Source organism: Anabrus simplex, chromosome 5 (genome assembly GCF_040414725.1).
Source record: "Anabrus simplex isolate iqAnaSimp1 chromosome 5, ASM4041472v1, whole genome shotgun sequence".
NCBI lineage: Eukaryota > Metazoa > Arthropoda > Insecta > Orthoptera > Tettigoniidae > Anabrus > Anabrus simplex.
This window is the reverse complement of record NC_090269.1, coordinates 167,068,692-167,087,956: the sequence shown is the minus strand read 5'-3', so window position 1 is coordinate 167,087,956 and position 19,265 is coordinate 167,068,692. Positions and strand designations below refer to the sequence as shown.

The 19,265-nt window shown below is 39.7% G+C and overlaps 1 protein-coding gene across 3 annotated transcripts in view; it reads right to left on the bottom strand.

The window, feature by feature from the left end:
• The window catches only part of LOC136873871 (uncharacterized), a 615,800-nt gene that overhangs the window by 290,820 nt on the left and 305,715 nt on the right, over positions 1–19,265 (bottom strand). For all 3 annotated transcript variants that reach the window (XM_067147177.2, XM_067147176.2, XM_067147175.2), the window contains exon 7: positions 4,077–4,219. In XM_067147177.2, the coding sequence (XP_067003278.2) occupies positions 4,077–4,219 (143 nt within the window). The remainder of the gene's footprint in view (positions 1–4,076; positions 4,220–19,265) is intronic.

Genomic DNA, 19,265 nt, shown 5'->3' with positions numbered 1-19,265 from the left:
CGCGCCCCATGGAACGTCTCTACATCGACTACGTAGGACCCTTCCCCCAATCAAAGGGGAATGCCAATAAATTCATTCTTGTGTGTGTAGATGGCTTCACTAGATTTTCCTGGTTATTTCCGTCTAAACTGGCTACCGCTCAATCCACTATTTCTTGTTTAAATTCCATCTTTGCTTCTTTTGGTCCGTGTCAATATATTGTTTCTGATAATGTTAAAGCCTTTACCTCCAATCTCTTTTGTAAATTCTGTTTTGATCTATCCATCTCACATGTAACAACATCAGTGTACTATCCTCAACCATCTCTGGCTGAACGGGTTAATCGTAATCTGAGGTCGGCTCTAATTGCCTATCATCATGATGATCATTCTAGGTGGGACTCATCCCTGCATTGGTTAGCCTTCACTTTGAAACCGGCGGTTCATGAATCTCATAAATTCACTCCAGCGTCATTGATGCTTAAGTTTGTACCCAACACGCCGCTCTCTAACCTTTGGTCTCTTAGTGATATTCTACCTGAGACAATAGAGCCCGATAATATTAGAGATCTTTGGAAGAAGGCTAAGGCAAATCTTAAAGTTTCTCATGAAAAGGTTAAGGAAAGATATGATCGCGGACAGAGGTCCATCAATTCAAAAGTAGGAGATCAAGTTATGGTCAAAAACTTTGTTCTCGTGGGCAAGCTTGCTCCCAGATTTTATGGGCAGTGCATAATTCTAGGTTTCCTAACTCCTGTTACATTATTAGTGAGCAATTTAGCCACCGAGAGGATCTTTAGGGTAAATATGTCACAGATTAAATCCGTATAATATCCTAGTTAACCTTGCCACTAATAATTGATGAAACTCTGAAGGTTATATTTTTCTATTAATCTTAGGCCTTCTGCCCTTTGCCTCTTATCTGCTCTGTAGAAGTATGTAAGATTTTCCCCTCTGGTTACTCTGCTGTCCTTCCCGTGCGGCCATTACCAAGCTCCCGTCTCCTGCTGAACCATACCAGTGGATAACCAAATTTCTGCGCCGCTGGCCCCTCTGCCTCACCAACAAGAACGTACCCTAAAATCATATGCCAACAACAATTCAGCCGCCGAGATCTTATTGTTTCAGTACCCCGCAGCCGTTCGTCGCCTCACCACGACCGAGGTGGGGTAAGGGCCCATTCCACTCCCGTGATGTCCTTCTGTGTACGGCGCGCCGGAGGCTATCTCCCGGCACAGGCTGAAATGCGGCGCACAAACCGCAAGCTTATCTGGGGACTGTAAACAAACTTCGCATCTACGGCGTCCTTCACCACGACTGCCCCTCACATAATGTGGGAGAGAAGTATATCAGGGTACTTGAGGTGTTCGGGCGACCTCGACTGGATACCGGCAACGGTGGCAGGACTTGCCGTCAAAATGAACAGCATGTATTCCAAATGTATACAGAGACTAAGACACTCTCCAGCCGGAGTTCAACTAACTCCTAACTGTCTAATTCAAATAAGGAGACTTTAAAAAATTTTGGTGGTTTAATTTTTTTTTCATTCTTCTACTAAACTTGGGAAATTCTTTATGTCTCTTCCATCCTCTTCCTCGAAACTATTAGCAAGGAAGCAGGAATTCAACTAACTTCAAATTATCAACCACAAAAACTTGGAAATTTTGTTTTGGAGAATAACTTTCTTCAGTATTCTTCTGTGTCACCCCTTGGAAGGACTTGGGAGGGGGGGGGGTCTGTACCGGGCGGTACACCTCTACGCCGCAAGTTTAATTATTGCGCCAATAAGTACTCCTCTACAGGAGAAACTCTGAACTTTAAAAACGGGATCAACTCATTATTTTCTCAGAAGATGTCACTACATAAATTTTGTGATTACGAAGTTGTCAATATTGTGTGGATTTCAACTTATTTTGTTTTCCATTGATCAGGAAGTGTTGACATTCTCTTATGGATGTCTCTACTGAAAAACTATGAGCATGCACCCTGGTGCGAAGTGGAAGAACTTTATTTGAAGAAATTTTGTATTCATAAGTTTGTTCTTTACTAAATTTCGTTCTTTCTTCGTTTGTGGGTTGGCAATATAAATCTTTTCTTTCCGTCAGTTTTGAACTTAGCCAATCATCAATTTCTGTAATTAATTTTTGACCAATCGTGTCTTTCTTCTTCGATTTTGATGTGCAACTGTAAGCTACCCAATAAACGCCTATGGGCGTGTCTTAATTATTCATGAAAGGTCTCGAATCTTCCCCGAGAGTATTAAAACTGTTGATTTTCTGTCTCTCGGCCACTCGAACAACATCTAGCATAGTGTAAGGAAGTGTAGCAGTGTACAATAAGACCTCGGCGGCTGAATTGTTGTTGGCCTCTTTCATCCAGCAGCAGCTCTTCAACAAGGTAATGGCCACTTAACATCTTTATTTCTTGCTAGCTCAGCAGTTTAATCCGCAGGGAAGGTCCAAAACCTTTGCTATGTATTCCCATCGTTTTGTAAATTTTCATATATCTTCAACTGTAAATTGGGGATAGAGAGTGCTTTACCCTCTCGAGCTCCCCTACGTTTTGAATTTGAGGTGACTACGTTTTCATAACCGTTCTTCTACTCTTCCTTAATGTGTTAAATTTATTCTGTACCGAGCTTGATAGCTGCAGTCGCTTAAGTCTAGCCAGTATCCAGTATTCGGGAGATAGTGGGTTCGAACCCCACTGTCGGCAACCCTGAAAATGGTTTTCCGTGGTTTCCCATTTTCACACCAGGCAAATGCTGGGGCTGTACCTTAATTAAGACCACGGCTGCTTCCTTCCCACTCCTAGCCCTTTCCTGTCCCATCATCGCCATAAGACCTATCTGTGTCAGTGCGACGTAAAGCAACTAGCAAAAAAAAAAATTATTCTGTAGACGAGTCACCTCCATAGTTTGGTAATAGCCCCTGTTTCATCGGCCTAGTGCCTCTTAGGTTTTAAGAAGTTTCATGTAGGAGTGCAGACTCTCGCATCCATTCATTTTGCATTTTGGGCCATTAACTTAACCTGTTATTTTTCTACTAAGGCCCAGTAGGTTGGGTGCAAGATACCCCCGTTTCATTTGATGTAAGCTGTGCTTTGATGGCAATTTTGTGTAAAAGTCTGGTATTGCCTTTAATAGGCTGGAAAAAGTGAGAGCGGGTCAGCTCTTTCTTATATTTGGATATGTGCCTCTAGGAGGCTTGACATTGTTAGGTGGGAGCAAGGGCTCCATGTAATTAGGGGATTTCTGCCCTTTGGTAGATATGTGTTTTGAGCTATGAGCCCAAGGAAATTGTAAAACGAGGGGCGTAAGGCCCAGAATTGTTCTGAATCTTGGCTTTTCCTAGTCATGCACGTAATTGTTGATTTTGTTGACTTCTTGTTAAATTTTCAAATTCTATGTGAAAATTGATAAGCTGCCATTTTCAAAAATATAACCTTCGTTAAAATTTTAATTCATTTCTTGGATTGTAGTTAGACCCATTCCAGCCCGCACCTTCTTTCACCTCTGCATTCCACGGGTAACCCCGTAACATTAACTACACCACTTACCATTACGTACAATTAATACTGAACAGGAAAGCACATGGATACTTCCAGCACAGTGTGAACAGAACGTAATTCAAAGAATGCGATGCGTGATGTTTTGGGGGACAAAATTATTAGTACAGGTTTATGGCCTTTTCACTCTCCCCATTTAAGTCTTACGACTTCTATTTATGGGGTAGTTTGGAAAGATAGGATGTGTAGTATAACCCCAACGCCAGAGAAGTGATAAATGCAATTCACGCCAAAATTTTGAAAATTCATTAGGCGTAATTGTAGAGAGTCAAGCGAAATATCATCAAACAATATGCTTATTTACAGGCTGAGGGAGAGCATTTTCAACATTTACTGTAAGTGGGTAAAGTGTGATTGTCTTTTAAAAAATCTGATTATCCATTCATCAAAGTTGATGGGTTTTCTATTGGTGTACAGGAATGATGTTATAGTACCACATATGAAGGAATAGTCAGTCTACCTCTCTTGAATAAAATAAAATTACCAATTATACTTTCTTGACAAAATTCAATAAAATGTAAATCCACAAACCTGGATATCAAATGGAAGAGTATTTCCCATAAAACTTGAGAAACATTTGTCTACAGTCTGAGGATCTTCTTGCAAGATGGTTCTTATGGGTTGCATCTCTGGAGTTGAATATGATTCCACATATGAATTACTAACCTCGGAAGCTGAAATCAAGCATCAACATAATACATAACTAATATTATCTGCTTTTAGCAATTTTTTATTTTTGGACATAAAGAAAAGAAAAAGAAAGAAAAAGAAATTAATAAAATAGATCTGGCATTTGTAGTACATAAGAAACGCAACAGGCATAAAAGCAAAGTTATCTACGATATATGCATCAGTTGAGGTTTTAGGTTAAAATTAAATAATCACTATACATATAAATTTTACATCAGTTCACAAGTTCTCCTTTATTAGGTGACAAAATATTAAACACTGGTCAATAAAATTAGAAGCCAAGACAGTTGACATTCTAAATACAAGGAAATGAATACAAATTTGCTTCACAATACCACAAAATGACACAATACATCAGCTAAGTAAGATAAACAATAATATAAATAATACTATTAGGGTACCACCAAACTGCATGAAACAAACAGCCTGAAACTGCCCCAGAAAAAAGTTTCCGCTGTTTCAAACAACTCTGCCCACACACTGCAGCAAACTTAGGCAAATGTCAAGATGGAGAATAGAGTGTAGATGAATGCATACCAGTGATGTGACAGTGGTTGCTCTTAAATTCAAAACCACCATGAAAATTTTGGATTCATCCTTTAAATGTTAAGAGAATTGAAAGTAATTGGCTAGTGTCCTTGATAAATGAACTACAGAACTATAAAGATAAGTTTCTTAATTACATGAGATGAACCCTGCAACTTTCGACCTTTTATTAACACTAGTACCGCCAGAATATATTGTATACCTCGGAACAGCCGATGCGGTCAATATTTATTTATCAATAAAAAGCCGCCACGGACTCGTTACACTGTCGTCAGAAACATGGCACTTTGAATACGGAGTAAGTCCCGGATTTTTTTTTTTTTTTTTTCAAGGGGTATGGCGAGCAATCCAACCACGTGTCATCTTCCTAGTCTGCTACAGTCCACTCGCTGATGCAATCAGTACCTAATGGTGCATTATCTGGCCATGGGAGGCTTATTTTACCTTGGTTGTCGCGTCCCCTATGATACCATGCTTTACGGGTTACTGTTTTTACGGCTGTATTTACATACATTTCAATATGGACCTAACATGAGAATTATAACATGTAATGTAATAGAATAATCGAAAACTCGTGAGTAATCAGCCTATGCGAAGCATCATTATAATTTGAATACGATATAAATCAAGGAATATCAAGAAACTTGTTATGGTGATAGTTATAATAATACTAATATCAACTTAACTTCAGCCTGAACAATCCGGTTTTCAGAGTGATATGAATCACTGCTTTCCGAGTTATCACTTGACTGGTAGTAATCTTCATATGCATTTTCTCTTTCTAGGTCCTTTATATCTGGACCACATTCTACATTAGACATATCTTCAGGAATGCCATGCAATAGACTTAGCAACTGATGGCTTACAACACAGTTTTACTGTATGGTGACAAGCTGATGAATGATAACAGTATGGGGGATGCAGCGGACATAATGCTCGTACAATTCGTAATGTATCCGAGTTCCATTGTTGTGTTTTTAACATTACCTTTGTTGAAGTCATCAAAGTACTTCTAATTAAAAGAGAACAATGATAAATATTAAATATAATACTATAAGAGAAAAGAGTTGAATGAGTCACAAAGGCATGGAGAGATACACAAGTTAATACGTTCATCCCGACATGCGCAACTGGTGGTATAGATTAAAAATATTTACCTCTCAAAAATTGCTTTGTAATTAACATTGCATTCCTTAAAAGACAACATCATATTTTTATACACACAACGTTGTTTTTCACATGAAAGCCCTTGATGAATGGTCAGTTTGCGTATTACAACAGTTTTAGGGACATTTTACGCACTTTATTTTGTGCGCCACCAGTGGTACATGGTGGCATTTGGTACTGTACCAGGAAAAGTTCTTGGGTAAAGGGCATGAGTAGGACCTCAGGGAGTGGAACTTAGTTTTGGAGCCGATACAGAGTAGGATAGACTCGCAGAGCGAATAATAGATAGTTATAAAAAAAAAATTTAAAAACAATTTATTGATTCTTCACCCTGCAATATGATTATTGGACTCAAATCTGACAATGAAATTAAAAATTTAAACGTAATCTTCTTGAATTCTGTTCATGAAAATTAAATGAATGTCACTGATTCCAAAGTCTTTCATATGTGAGAATACGAGGTATTAGATTTCCACGAGCACACACTTGTAATTGCAAATTGACATGAGAATTTAAATTTCTGTTGAAAGTTTTTCGGTTTTCAGTTTGTAAACCTTAATGTATAGCACACTTGAAAAGCCTAAAGTTCTTCTATGAGATATGAAAATTAAATTTGAAAATTAAATTAATCACAAAAGATTTCTGAGGAATTATGAGAACTCTGAAATATTTGTTCACATGCGGCACTGAAGTTTCCACTGTTCAAAATTAATGAGAAAATTTTAGTCAGTTTGTTACTACTCACTTAATGAAAGAAATGTTGCTACAAATGTTGAAGGACGGATGTCTGGAATGTTCCGTGCAGAATCAGGATCGGCGATGTTCCATTAACACACCATGTTGACGTCCCTCGATGAGGTGATGATTGCTGGAACTGGATCGTGTAGAATTGCAGCTCGTTAAGGTGATTTTTCGCACGTGGAAAATTCACTTACTGCGAGTAGTTATCACCAAAACTGTCATTTACTGTCGAACACAGTTTATGGCGTAATTGAACTTTAAGACGTTAAATGAATAATCACAGTCCTTTCTGTATGAAATACTATTTAAAGTCGTTACTAAGAACGTCCATAATTACACAGTTCACACTTGAAAAAGGCAAATCACAGTCTATAATCAAAGTCTTTGAACATGGTCATTAAGTCACTAAGGATTATTTTCTGATTATCTGGTTATTATAACGTCATATTACCTCAGAAAAAGTTCTAAGTATTCACCCAGTTTACTACTGTAAGTCGTATACTAATATGGCATGAACACTACGTGAATAAAAAAAACACAGTTCAATGCTCGAAAAGAAATGAGTCCTGGTAATTCTACACATTAGTTTCTGTTCATTGTAGAAGTTCAATATTATGTAAAGTAAACTAAGTCCACATGTAATGATATACTCTGTGAACGTTAAATATTTGGTATTTGCACTTCAATAAGTTCACTCATATTATATTCTCAAATGTCTTTAGACTTAGACCGTAGTCGCGACGCGATATACTAAATACAGTGCAACGTCTTTTATAATTTTGCCGGCGATATAACTTCGTATTCCGGAAACGCGACGGCAAGTACTTTCACCGTGACTGCGCGGACATACTGTACGAGGGTCGGTCTCCCCTCTGTCTCACTCACACACACATCTGTGTACTCGTCCTTGTACTGCTCTGCTCTGCTTGTTAGCCTTGACATATATACCGGTGCTGGGAGGGGTGGTTCTCTTGGTCATGTGACCGTGAGTGCATAATCTTCTTAGACTTTAAATTATTATAACTCAACAAGCATGGGATGGATTAATTCGAAATTCACAGGGATTAACTTTTATGACGTTCGCTAGAATTCAGCGTTTGTCCCGTTGAAATTGGTTAAGGCGTTGAAAAGCTTGCAAAAAGAAAATTCTTTTCGAGAAATATCTCTAGGGGAGGTGAGCTTCGAGCGACAGGTGACGTAACTTGACTTCGCCTAGTGCACTCGTGGAGTCTGGCACATGCTGGAACATTCCTTTGCTCAGTTGTTCATACGTCGGACGGATATTTTATGCTGGAATAACGTTTCTTTCGATTGATATGGGCCAGGACCTAGGCTTTCCTGGTACAGTACACACACGCCAATCTCATGCCATCGTGTGCCACCGGCAGTTAAGGCGGTTTCATGGTCCTTGAAGTAGATTTTGAAGATTTTTTATCAGACACTGAAAGTGATAGTAATTTTATAAGTGCAGTAGAAGAAAGTAAGGTAGAACGAAGTGATGAAGAAACGAGTGATGGTGAACAAGTACAAATGGTAGTAAGGGCTATTCATAATGATCACGTAAACAATATTCTGGAGTAGACTGACTTGAAAGCCTTGTGTGGGGAATTTCCCTTTCCTGGACAGCCAGGGCTACAGCATTATTCAGATGTAACAGACCCTTTTACAGTATATGAGCAATTTTTAGATAAAAGATTTAATTGTTTTAGAAACCAACAGATATGCACAGCAATACGCTGCCTCTAGAAGAGTAAAAAGATGCTCACTAATGGCTAAATGAGACTGCACGAAAGAACAAATGAAGAAGCTGCTCCTTAGAACAAATGAAGAAGCTGCTCCTTAAGTTCTTATGAACATGGGCATTTGTCGTCTTACCCAAAGAAAAATGTACTCGTCTTACAATCCTATGAATGAAAATTAGGTTATAAAGAAAACTATGACACCGATTTGAAACCCTGCTGAAATGTTTGCATTGCCATAATAACAAGGAACCAACCATTGTTGAACCATGCCTAGCAAAAATCAACACCTTTTTTCTTACACTATAAGAAGTCAATTTGCATTGGAATGTAATAAATCAACTTTATTATTATTGTACCGTAGCTACACCCGCCCCGCACATTTAAATTAAACGCCTTGGATAAAGCCATCTGCATGAAGGGAGGCCTAAGATTCACCGTCGTCTAGCACCACGCGTGACGTCACGCAAAGCCGAACATAGCCGACTCCGCCCCGACCCGAAACAGTCTCTTACTGTACGACCCAACAGGGGCCAGCGGCTGCGCGCGCACTGGGACTCGCATTAGTGTGAACATTTAAGAAAATACTGAAATATACACTTTCACTGTAGTACTCATGATGACATGAGATCATCCCCAGTAGTCATTATTAAAAATAACTTTAAGTATATTTTAAAATTCAAATTTCTGTTTCCTTTCAGAAATACAATGTACACAATAAATATGATATTAAATATCACTTTGTCAGAAACATAATGCTGAACTTCAGCGGGATAGGAATATATCATAAAATAATTTTATTCAGAACTGTTCTGTTAGTTTTGTGTCTTTAGTCTTCAGCCTCTATAAAATAAAGAGTATTTATTCACTGTTATAAAAATAATATTTTCATGACAGCAAACGATATGTTTAAAATTCAGTGTAACTTTTTTATTGATATAAAATGAAGATTTGTTTAGATACCAGTTTTCAATAAATAATAAAATTGTACATTAAAATACACAGTTATTATTCGTGAATAGATAGTTATCTCCCTAGAAATGATTTCTTTAGTTAATCTCCGTTTCAACCCGAACCCCGTAATAATCTCTGTTACCGAGTTTTTGTGGTAGTTATGCGTGAAAGAAGGTGCGGGGTGGTGAACGGATCTCAAGCTACTAAAGTAAAGTTAATTTAAAATTTAACAAGGTTATATTTTCTTTTCAAAACAAAGAAATAACAAGCATGGCAGGTACAAAGTAGCAAATCCAAAGGGTAGTTACAATATTTACAGGATTTGGGCTTCGCGCCCTGATTTCACAATGCTAGGGCAATCAGCCCAGTTTTACCCCAAACACAAGTTTCAACAGAGGGGCAGAAAACCCCTTTCATGCCTAGGAGCCCTTGCTCCAAATTACACTGAAAAGCCTCCACGAGGCGTACAACACTCAATTTTCAAAAGAGCCACTCGCTCTCAAATTTAAGCCTCTCCCAGGCCACACCAAACTCCACCTTCAAGTTGTCCTCAACGGACATAAACACAGGGGGAAAATACCCAATCTACTGAGGTCTATAAAATGAAAAGAAGGTTAATTAAATGACCTCTAAGGTAACAATTTGAAAGGAGGCGAACTTGCACTCCTAATACACTTTGATTAAGACCTACTTGGCACTAGGCCGTTAATACAAGGGCTAATCCCATACTAAAGAGGTGACTTAAGAAGAGAACAATTTGTCTTACGTTAACGAAGAATAGGTAGAGAAAAATAAGTTCACCTCAAAACAATATGAGTGGGAGCTCGAGAGGGTTAGCACTCTCTATCCCAGTATGTAGCTTTAAAAGAGAATATATGAAAAGAGTAGTTACATTTAGGAAAAGGTTACATGGTGGAAAGCTTAGAACCCGCCCCGAGAGTTAAACTGCTGAGCTAGCAAAGAAAGAAGTTATTAATCGGCCATTAACTTGTTGTTGACCGCTGCCGAGGAAAGAGGCGATTCCCGCCTCCTGCTATGTACTTAATACACTGAAAGATGGAACAGAAGTGGCCCGGAGACCCTAAAATCAGCAGTTTAAATACTCTCGCGGAAGGTTCTAGGCGTTAGGGGAATGAGAACACCCTCCCACGAGGATTTTATTGGTTCATCAATAAACCCCCTACACAATACTAAGAAGACACACATAATTGGTGGAACATTAATTTAAGAAATTCGGGATAGGCTAGATTTAAAACAAGGGGAGAGGAGGGGTTAATATTGCCAACTTAACCAATGACAGAAAGAAATTTAGCAAAGAACAAACATTTGAAATAAAAATTTCTCCAACTAAATAGTTCTTTGACTCCGCACTAGGGTGCACTATTGTTGATCTTCAGTAGTGTCCTCTAGAAGAGAAAGTTCACACTTCTTACTTCAAGCGAAACAAAAACACATCAAAAATGACACAGTTCAAAAACTCAAAATTTTCCACGTGGTGACATCTTCTGAGAAAGTAGAGAATTAATAGCGTAGATAAAGTTCAGACTTCCTCCAGCAGAGGAGTTTCAACTGGCGCAAATTTTAAATTAGCGGCGTGGAGGTGTACCGCCCGGTACAGACCTCCCCCCCCCCGAAAGTACCTCCAGGGGTGACACATGAAATCTGTTTGAAACAAGGTCCAAGTTATGCTGTCGATATGAAGATTGATTGCAGAAGCATTTATAAGATTTTCTTAATTTGGTTTGATTCAGTTTCAAAATTTTGTTGTTGCAGGTGAAGTAAAGTCTTTATATTTGTAGAAGTTGAATTTCTGAAGATAAACTTTTAATACTTAGAGGTGAAGAAAAATTTTGCAATTGCCACCAAATATTGCTGTTGAATTCCCAAGTGTAGTCATTGCTTATCGTAACTGTCCATGTAGTTGATGTTGATTAAGTTGAATGGCTAGACCGGCCGTTGCAGCTTGCGTCCAAAGGGAGGCCGCTCGGACCCCTCAAGTACCCTGAGATACCGCTCGCCCGCACTATGAGGGGAGCAGAGGTGTTGAAACACGCCGCGCCCGCCGTGAACATATACAGGCTGCGGGCAAGTAGCAGGTCGTGCGCCGCGCATCAGCCTTGGCCGGGAGGAGAGCTCCGGTTCGCCGTGCACCTGACGTCCTCGCTGGAGAAGAGGGGGCCCGTCCTCTGCCCCAGTTGCTGCACGGCGCCGCGCGGCTGCGGGGGCACTGAAACATTAAAGCTAGGCGGCAGAATTGTGTTGGACCATCATCTTTTTGAGGGCACAGGCTTGGTGAAGAGGTTGAGGGGTCAGCGGCGTGCAGTTGTCCATGGCATTTAATGCAATCAAGCCACAGTGTATATTGGAGCAGGAGACGGGAGCGTGGTAATGGCCGAGGCAAGGACAGGATGGCAGTTTAACACATCGGGGGAGGTTTCACACAAATGCTTACATATAAAACAAAATATTATAGAACGGGCAGAAAGCCTTAAAAGTGAAACTCAAAAAAAATATATAACCTTCATATTCCTTTCAAAATAATATGAAGCAAGTTAACACAGAAATTACACCGGTTTCACCTGGGACAGGTGAACTCTAAATATCCTCTCGGTGGCTGGATTACTTAACAATAAGGTAACCGGCGTAAGGAAATCCAGAATAATGCCATCACCTGGTCACCTACCTTCAAAGTGGTGGGTCTCCGTCCACGATCATACCTTTCCCTAACCTTTTCATGAGATACCTTAAGATTGGCTTTAGCCTTCTTCCAAAGATCTTTAATATTATCCGGATCTATTGTCTCGGGTAGAATGTCACTCAGAGACCAGAGGTTAGAGAGCGGCGTGTTGGGAACAAATTTGAACATCAAAGAAGCTGGAGTGAATTTATGTGATTCATGAACCGCCGAATTCAAAGCAAAAGCTAACCAATGCAGGGACGTGTCCCACCTGGAATGATCTTCATGATGATAGGCAATAAGTGCGGACCTGAGATTACGATTAACCCGTTCAGCCAGAGATGGTTGAGGGTAATAAGCAGAAGTAGTTACATGAGAGATGGATAAGTCAAAACAGAATTTACGAAAAAGATTTGATGTAAACGCCTTAGCATTATCGGACACAATATATTGGCACGGACCAAAAGAAGCAAAAATAGAATTTAGGCAAGTAATGGTGGACTGAGCGGTAGCCAGCTTAGTCGGAAATAACCAAGAAAATCTAGTGAAACCGTCTACGCATACCAAGATGAACTTGTTAGCATTACCCTTTGACTGGGGGAAGGGTCCTACATAATCAATATACAGGCGTTCCATGGGGCGTGACGCTTGATGGGAAGACAAAAGGCCTACCTTGGTGGACATGGTTGGTTTACTAATCAAACAGGATTTACAAGCCTTTACTAGTTCACGGATTTCACCGTCCATACCTTTCCAGATGAACATTTGACGAATCTTTTCACGGGTTTTAAAGATTCCAAGATGCCCCCCTAATGGGGTCTCATGATAGTACTTGAAGATCATACGCACAAGAACAGCTGGAACGACAACCTTCATCATCTTGTCATGCCTCGAAGGGCAACATAAAACACCATTCCTCAGAACATAAGGGACAACATGTTCCCCAGAAGAAAGGGTTTCCATTATCTGAGCCAGCGTCGGATCTTCACGTTGGTATTTCTCGATATCCCTAAAGAGCATGGGAGCATCAGTTAAGATGGTATTAACATCAGATAGTGTGGACTCGGAAGGTGATGAACTGTCGACCGGTTCATGGATCTCAACGTCGTTTGAAAACATACGGCTGAGTCCATCAGCGACAATATTTTCGGTACCTCTGATATGTCTAACATCAAACTGGAAGGCAGAAATACGAATGGCCCAACGGGCTATACGACCAGTACGACGCGGCCTACCTAAGACCCAGCTTAAGGCTTGATTATCTGTCTCCAGGTCGAATTTAACATGTTCCAGATAGAGACGGAACTTCTCTAAGGCGAATAATACTGCCAAACCTTCGAGCTCATAGATGGAATACTTGGCTTCTTGAGCCGACAAAGTCCTAGATGCATAGGCGATGGGTCACCTCCCTAGTTCAGTCTCTTGAAGAAGGACTGCCGCTACTGCTGACGACGACGCGTCGGTTTGGACGATGAATTTCTTCGAGAAATCAGGCATAGCAAGTACAGGGGCATTACAAAGAGCTAATTTAAGGTCTTCGAAAGCGGCTTGTTGAGAAGGTCCCCACTCAAATTTGATGCCTTTCCTACGAAGAAGGTTTAAGTGCGCCGCTCTATTAGCGAAGTTAGGAATAAACTTCCTGAAGAAATTCACCATACCAATGAACCTGGCGATGCCTTTGATGTCCTTGGGAGGTTTAAAATCACGGATGGCCTGTGTTCTAGAATGATCGACGGCTACACCATCAGGTGACACAATATGCCCTAGGAATGACATAGAGGGCTTAGCAAAGGCAACCTCGGACAACTTGACAGTTAACCCAGCCTTACGAAGGCGATCGAGAACTTCTCGCAGATGATCTAGATGTTCTTCAAAAGTCTCTGAAAATACGACGACATCATCCAAGTAGTGATATAAGTACTCAAATTTGATGTCGGAGAAGACCCTATCTAGTAGCCTAGCGAGTACAACTGCTCCCGTGGGGAGCCCGAAAGGCACGCGGTTGTATTCATATAAATTCCAGTCCGTGGCAAACGCTGTAAGGTGTTTAGACTCTTCGGCAAGGGGAATTTGATTATAGGCCTGATTCAAGTCCAAGATAGTAAAGAACTTGGCCTTAGGAAACCATGAAAAACAAGAATGAAGGTCAGGAAGGGGCACAGATTGCAACACCACCTTCCGATTGAGAGCCCTATAATCAATGACAGGCCTGAAGCCTCCTTGGGGTTAGCTACGATTTGATCTACCTATTTACAAAAGTCCCTACATAACTAATGCTGCGTTTAGACAGATAGTCAAGGAGATGGATCACCCAATTTCTTTTACAGGATATTTAAAACACAATTTTCAAGAGCACTTTGCTTCAACGGTTACAGGTTACGGCCTTCCAAAGGCATCACTCAATATTTACACAAATATGTTTTACCTTACAAGAAAAGAGCCTCTATGCTCGATAATTATACCAAGAAGACTACACTCCCAAACCCTTACAGCCTATACAAAGGCAACCTCTAAGTTAAGAGATTAGAGCATTATAGCTCAATAAAATTTACATTTGCAGGCCTCTCTAGGCACAACCTACATTTAACAATACCGTATCAGTTTTGTTTTACATGGAAGAAATAATACAGGGACAAGTACCCATTCTACTGGGCCTTCATGGAAAGCAACAGGTTCAGTTACTGGCCCCAAATTCAAATATGAATGGAGGCATACACTTGCGCCCCTTAAAGATGAAAACCCTACTTGGACTTGTGACCTGACGATACAGAGGCTAATCCCAAACTATTGAGGTGACTAGATGGACAACTTAAATTACAATTTACCATAGTGAAAACAGTTACAAAATCATAATCACCTCAAGATTAATTGAAGGGGAATTCGAGAGGGTAACGCACTCTCTATCCCCGGTTTTCAGTAAGTACTCCTGACTTACTTGAACTTTTACATGAGAAGGAAGAAAGATTACATTTTAGGAAACCAACTGTTACATAGTTAAAGATTTGAAACCTTCCCCTCGAGTTAGTTGGCAGAGATACCTACAGAGTTAGAAAAATGGTGGCCATTACCTTAGCTGATGTTCTGCTTGCCGATGGATGAGGCCCCCGCCTCCACTTTTAAGACACACACTCAGTAACACGACGATCAATAAGACAAGTTAGCTCGAAGAAGCGTCAGCTTTTATACCCTAAAGGAAGGTTCAGGAGGGTTCTGGGCTAAAACCACACATGCCCTGTCTTTATTGGTAGATAAAATAGGTACAAGAAGCATGTGATTGGCTGAATTTGAAATACACAAAATTTTTGATTGGCCAGACTCCAAAGCTGGTGGGATGAGTTACAAGTGTTGCAAACTTTGAAATATCAACAACAAAGAATAATTTCATTTCATATATAATTTGTTACGGAGTTATCCGTGGTAGTTAGAGGTGAAAGAAGGTGCGGGCGGGAATAGGTCTCAACTTACGAAATTAAAGTTAATTTAAAACTTTAACAAAGGTTATATTTTCTTTTCAAAATCAACAAATGACAACAAGTAACAAAGATGTGACAGGTACCAAGTAGCAGGTTAACAATTTAAGAATTTACAGAGCCCCAAGATTAATATCTGAGCTCTCAGCTCACCACCACAATAGATACAGGACAGAAAACCCCTAAGTGCAAGGAGCACTTGCTCCTAATTACAATGTTAAGATGAAAAGCGCAGACCTGCTCTCAATTTTACCAGCCTGTCAAAGGCTACAACAACCTTCAGGGCCTTCACATGAAGAAAACAAACACTGGGTTAATTAAATGGCCCAAAAAACAAATTGAGTGGAGGCGTAGCTTGCACTCCTACATGAAACTTCTTAAAACCTAGGTGGCACTCGGCCAGTTATACAGGGGCTAATCCCATACAATGGAGGTGACACGATAAGAAAATATTGTTACATTACGAAGAGAAGAAAAACGGTTATGAAAATGTAGTCACCTCAAAACAATATGAGTGGGAGCTCGAGAGGGTTAGGCACACTCTATCCCAATTTGTAGTAAAGAGACAAAATTTTACCAAATGTCTATTACATTTTAAAGATAGGTTACATTAGAAAAGTTTCGAACCTGCCCCGAGGGTTAAACTGCTGAGCTAGCAAGAAATAAAGTTATTAAACGGCCATTACCTTGTGGATGAACTGCTGCCCGAAGAAAGAGGCGCTTCCCGCCCCCTGCTATCTAAGTTCACACACTGCGCAAGATGTTACTGAAGTGGCCCCGAGACAAGAAAATCAGCAGTTTATATACCCTCGTGGAACATTCGAGACCTTTTATGAATAACAACCCGCCCATAAATTTTTATTGGTCGGATAAAGATTACAAGTCAAAACTGAAGAAGACATCTAGGATTGGTGGAAAATTAATTACAGAAATTACTCATTGGTCAAATTCAAAACTGGCGGAAAGAGAAGGGTTATACTGCCAACCCAAACAATGACTGAAAGAAATTTAACAAAGAACAAACTTATGAATACCAAATTTCTTCAAAAAAAGTTCCTTCACTTCGCACTAGGGTGCACAATTATAGTTCTTAAGTAGTGCCATCTAGAAGAGAATGTTCACACTTCTTACTACAGAGCAAACAACTACAAATCGGAACAGACATAGTTCAGAACACTTCAAAATTCACAGTAGAGACATCTTCCGAGAAACTTTTGATTTAATACAGATTGTTAAAGTTCAGGCTTCCTCCTGTAGAGGGACTTCAACTGGCGTAATATTTGAATTCGCAGCATGGAGGTGTACCGCCCGGTACATAATTGTTTCAGTTTTAAAAACCTATAAATACAAAATTTCCTTAAATTTTTAGTAGTTCCAATTTACATGAGTGCATGACATCACATTTTTAATAGAGACATCTATGGAGAAAATCCCAACTTCTTGAAATAGTTGTTGCAAACTTCCTGTCAGATAGCGTTTTCAAGGTGCTTCATTTAAATGCACGGGGTTGAGCTGTACCTTTCGGTACACCGCCAACTTAAGGTGTTGGCCAATCAAAATTTTTGTACATTCGTTGATTCGCCAATGATAAAATTTTTATATTTAATTGATAAAGTATTGGGGGGGAGGGGGTGTCAGCAGGGCCTTGGCCCAGAGCTTTGTGGAACTATAAAAGCCGAGAGTTGGTGAACCATGTTGTCTTTGTGATCGCTCCAGACTAGAGTGTGTTCGTAATGGAGGCGCGGGCCGCCGCATCCATCTTCGGGAGGTCCACCAGCTCAAGGTAAAGGCAGATCCTGTTTAGCATGTGGTAGTCTTTCAAAGCTAGTTTGAGGGGAAGGTTTCAAATCTTTAGTAATGTAACTTTTATTTTCAGACAGTAAATTTCAATCTTAAATGTAAATTTCGAACTATCATAAGAACATAACCTAAATCAGGGAACAGAGAGTGAAGTACCCTCTTATATTCCCTCTCAACTTGGTATTGAGGTGACTATGATTTTGTAACCTTTAAATCTAACTTGTAATTTCTGTAACTTCTCTTCTTCCCCATCTCGTCACCTCCAGAGTATAGGCTTAGCCTTGTAAAGTCTAAGCTCAGGTAGGGTTTTACGCATTTCTGCTAAATTTCAACTAGCGCAAGTGTTCGCCTCCTCACCATTTTGATTTTCGGCCAGTAACTTTAACCTTTTGGTTTTTCCAAAGGCCAGGTAGAATGGGTACACATTACCCATGTTACAACTAAAATTATTCATTTCATTTTTAGGCAATCAGACTGTTGAGCACTTAAGACAGTGAATACTGTTTAATTTATTTAAATGTAGGTTATGCCTTTGACAGGCCTGGAAGGTATAAATTTGTAGAGCAAAGATGCTCTTCCTTTTGATGTAAAAAATTGGGGATCTGTCTCCTTGACTGGTTATTGAAAGGAGCCGCAGTGCTCATCGAAAATTTGTATTAGGAAGCTTCAAGATCAAGGCTGTTAATTGGCTGCTTGTTCTGATTTTCTAAACGTGTTACCCAAGCTTACGAGCTTTTGTACCTGAATTGTAAAGTTTAACCTTTGAAAAGAAACCAAGAGATATAAGGAAGAAATATAGCTTTAATTTTAAAGTTTAAAAATTAATCTTTCGACTTCACCTCTGTGTTCCACAGAATCCCCGGAACAAGCGGTAGCAGAGCGTGGTTGAATGGGTCTGGATAGATGGATAGATAGATAGATAGATAATGCTTTTATTGGTGGCAAAGTTAGGGGTCAAGGCCCTTTCATACACTTAACCACTAGATGAGTATACATTTACATAATTTATAGTTTCAAATACAAATGAAACAAATAATATTAATAGCAATAGCAATAATAATTGTTACCGGGGTTTCATGGATCACAGAGAGAGGTGAAAGAAGGTGTGGGCTTGAATGGGTCTAACTACAACATCAAAAATTAATTTAAAACTTTGAAATAAAGGTTATATTTCTTTCCAGAAAAATAAACTTAACAACAGTGTATCAGGTACAATGACAATTTTGATATAAGAATAGAAAACCCCAGAATAGGGAATTTAAAACATTTCGGCTTCAAGCCCCTAATTTACAACTTTACAATGTCGCCAATGTAGCGTTTACATAGATAAGCAGAGAAATCTCCCAACTCAGAGCACCTTGCTCCAACCGATACAAATTTACAGACTTCCAGAGGCACCCCTCAATGTCACAGCAATCTCTTACTTAACAACGAAGGAACTTGAAAGCTCCACCTTTAAGTTTACATAAAGGATAGATTTACATTACTCGGCCTCTCTAGGCCCAACCTACAAGTAACAATTTTAGTACACAGAGGTATCTATTAACCAAATTACTGGGCCTTTGTGGAAAGAAGAACAGGTAAAATTATTGGCCCAAACACAAAATGTATGGAGGCGTACACTGGCGCTCCTTCAAAACCAAGTTTAAAACCCTACTGGGGCCTGCGACCCAATGATACAGAGGCTAATCCCAAGCTACTGAGGTGACTAGATAGAACGTTAATTAATGCTTTACAGAAAGAGAAACAGTTACAAAATCATAGTCACCTCGAGATAAATTGAAGGGGAACTCACGAGGGTAACACACTCTCTATCCCCAATTTACAGTTTAAGACTTTATAAAATTTACATGAAAAGGAAGAAATTTACATTTTAGAAAACAAACAGTTACATACATAAAGATTAGGACCTTTCCCTCGGGTAAGTTTGCGGAGC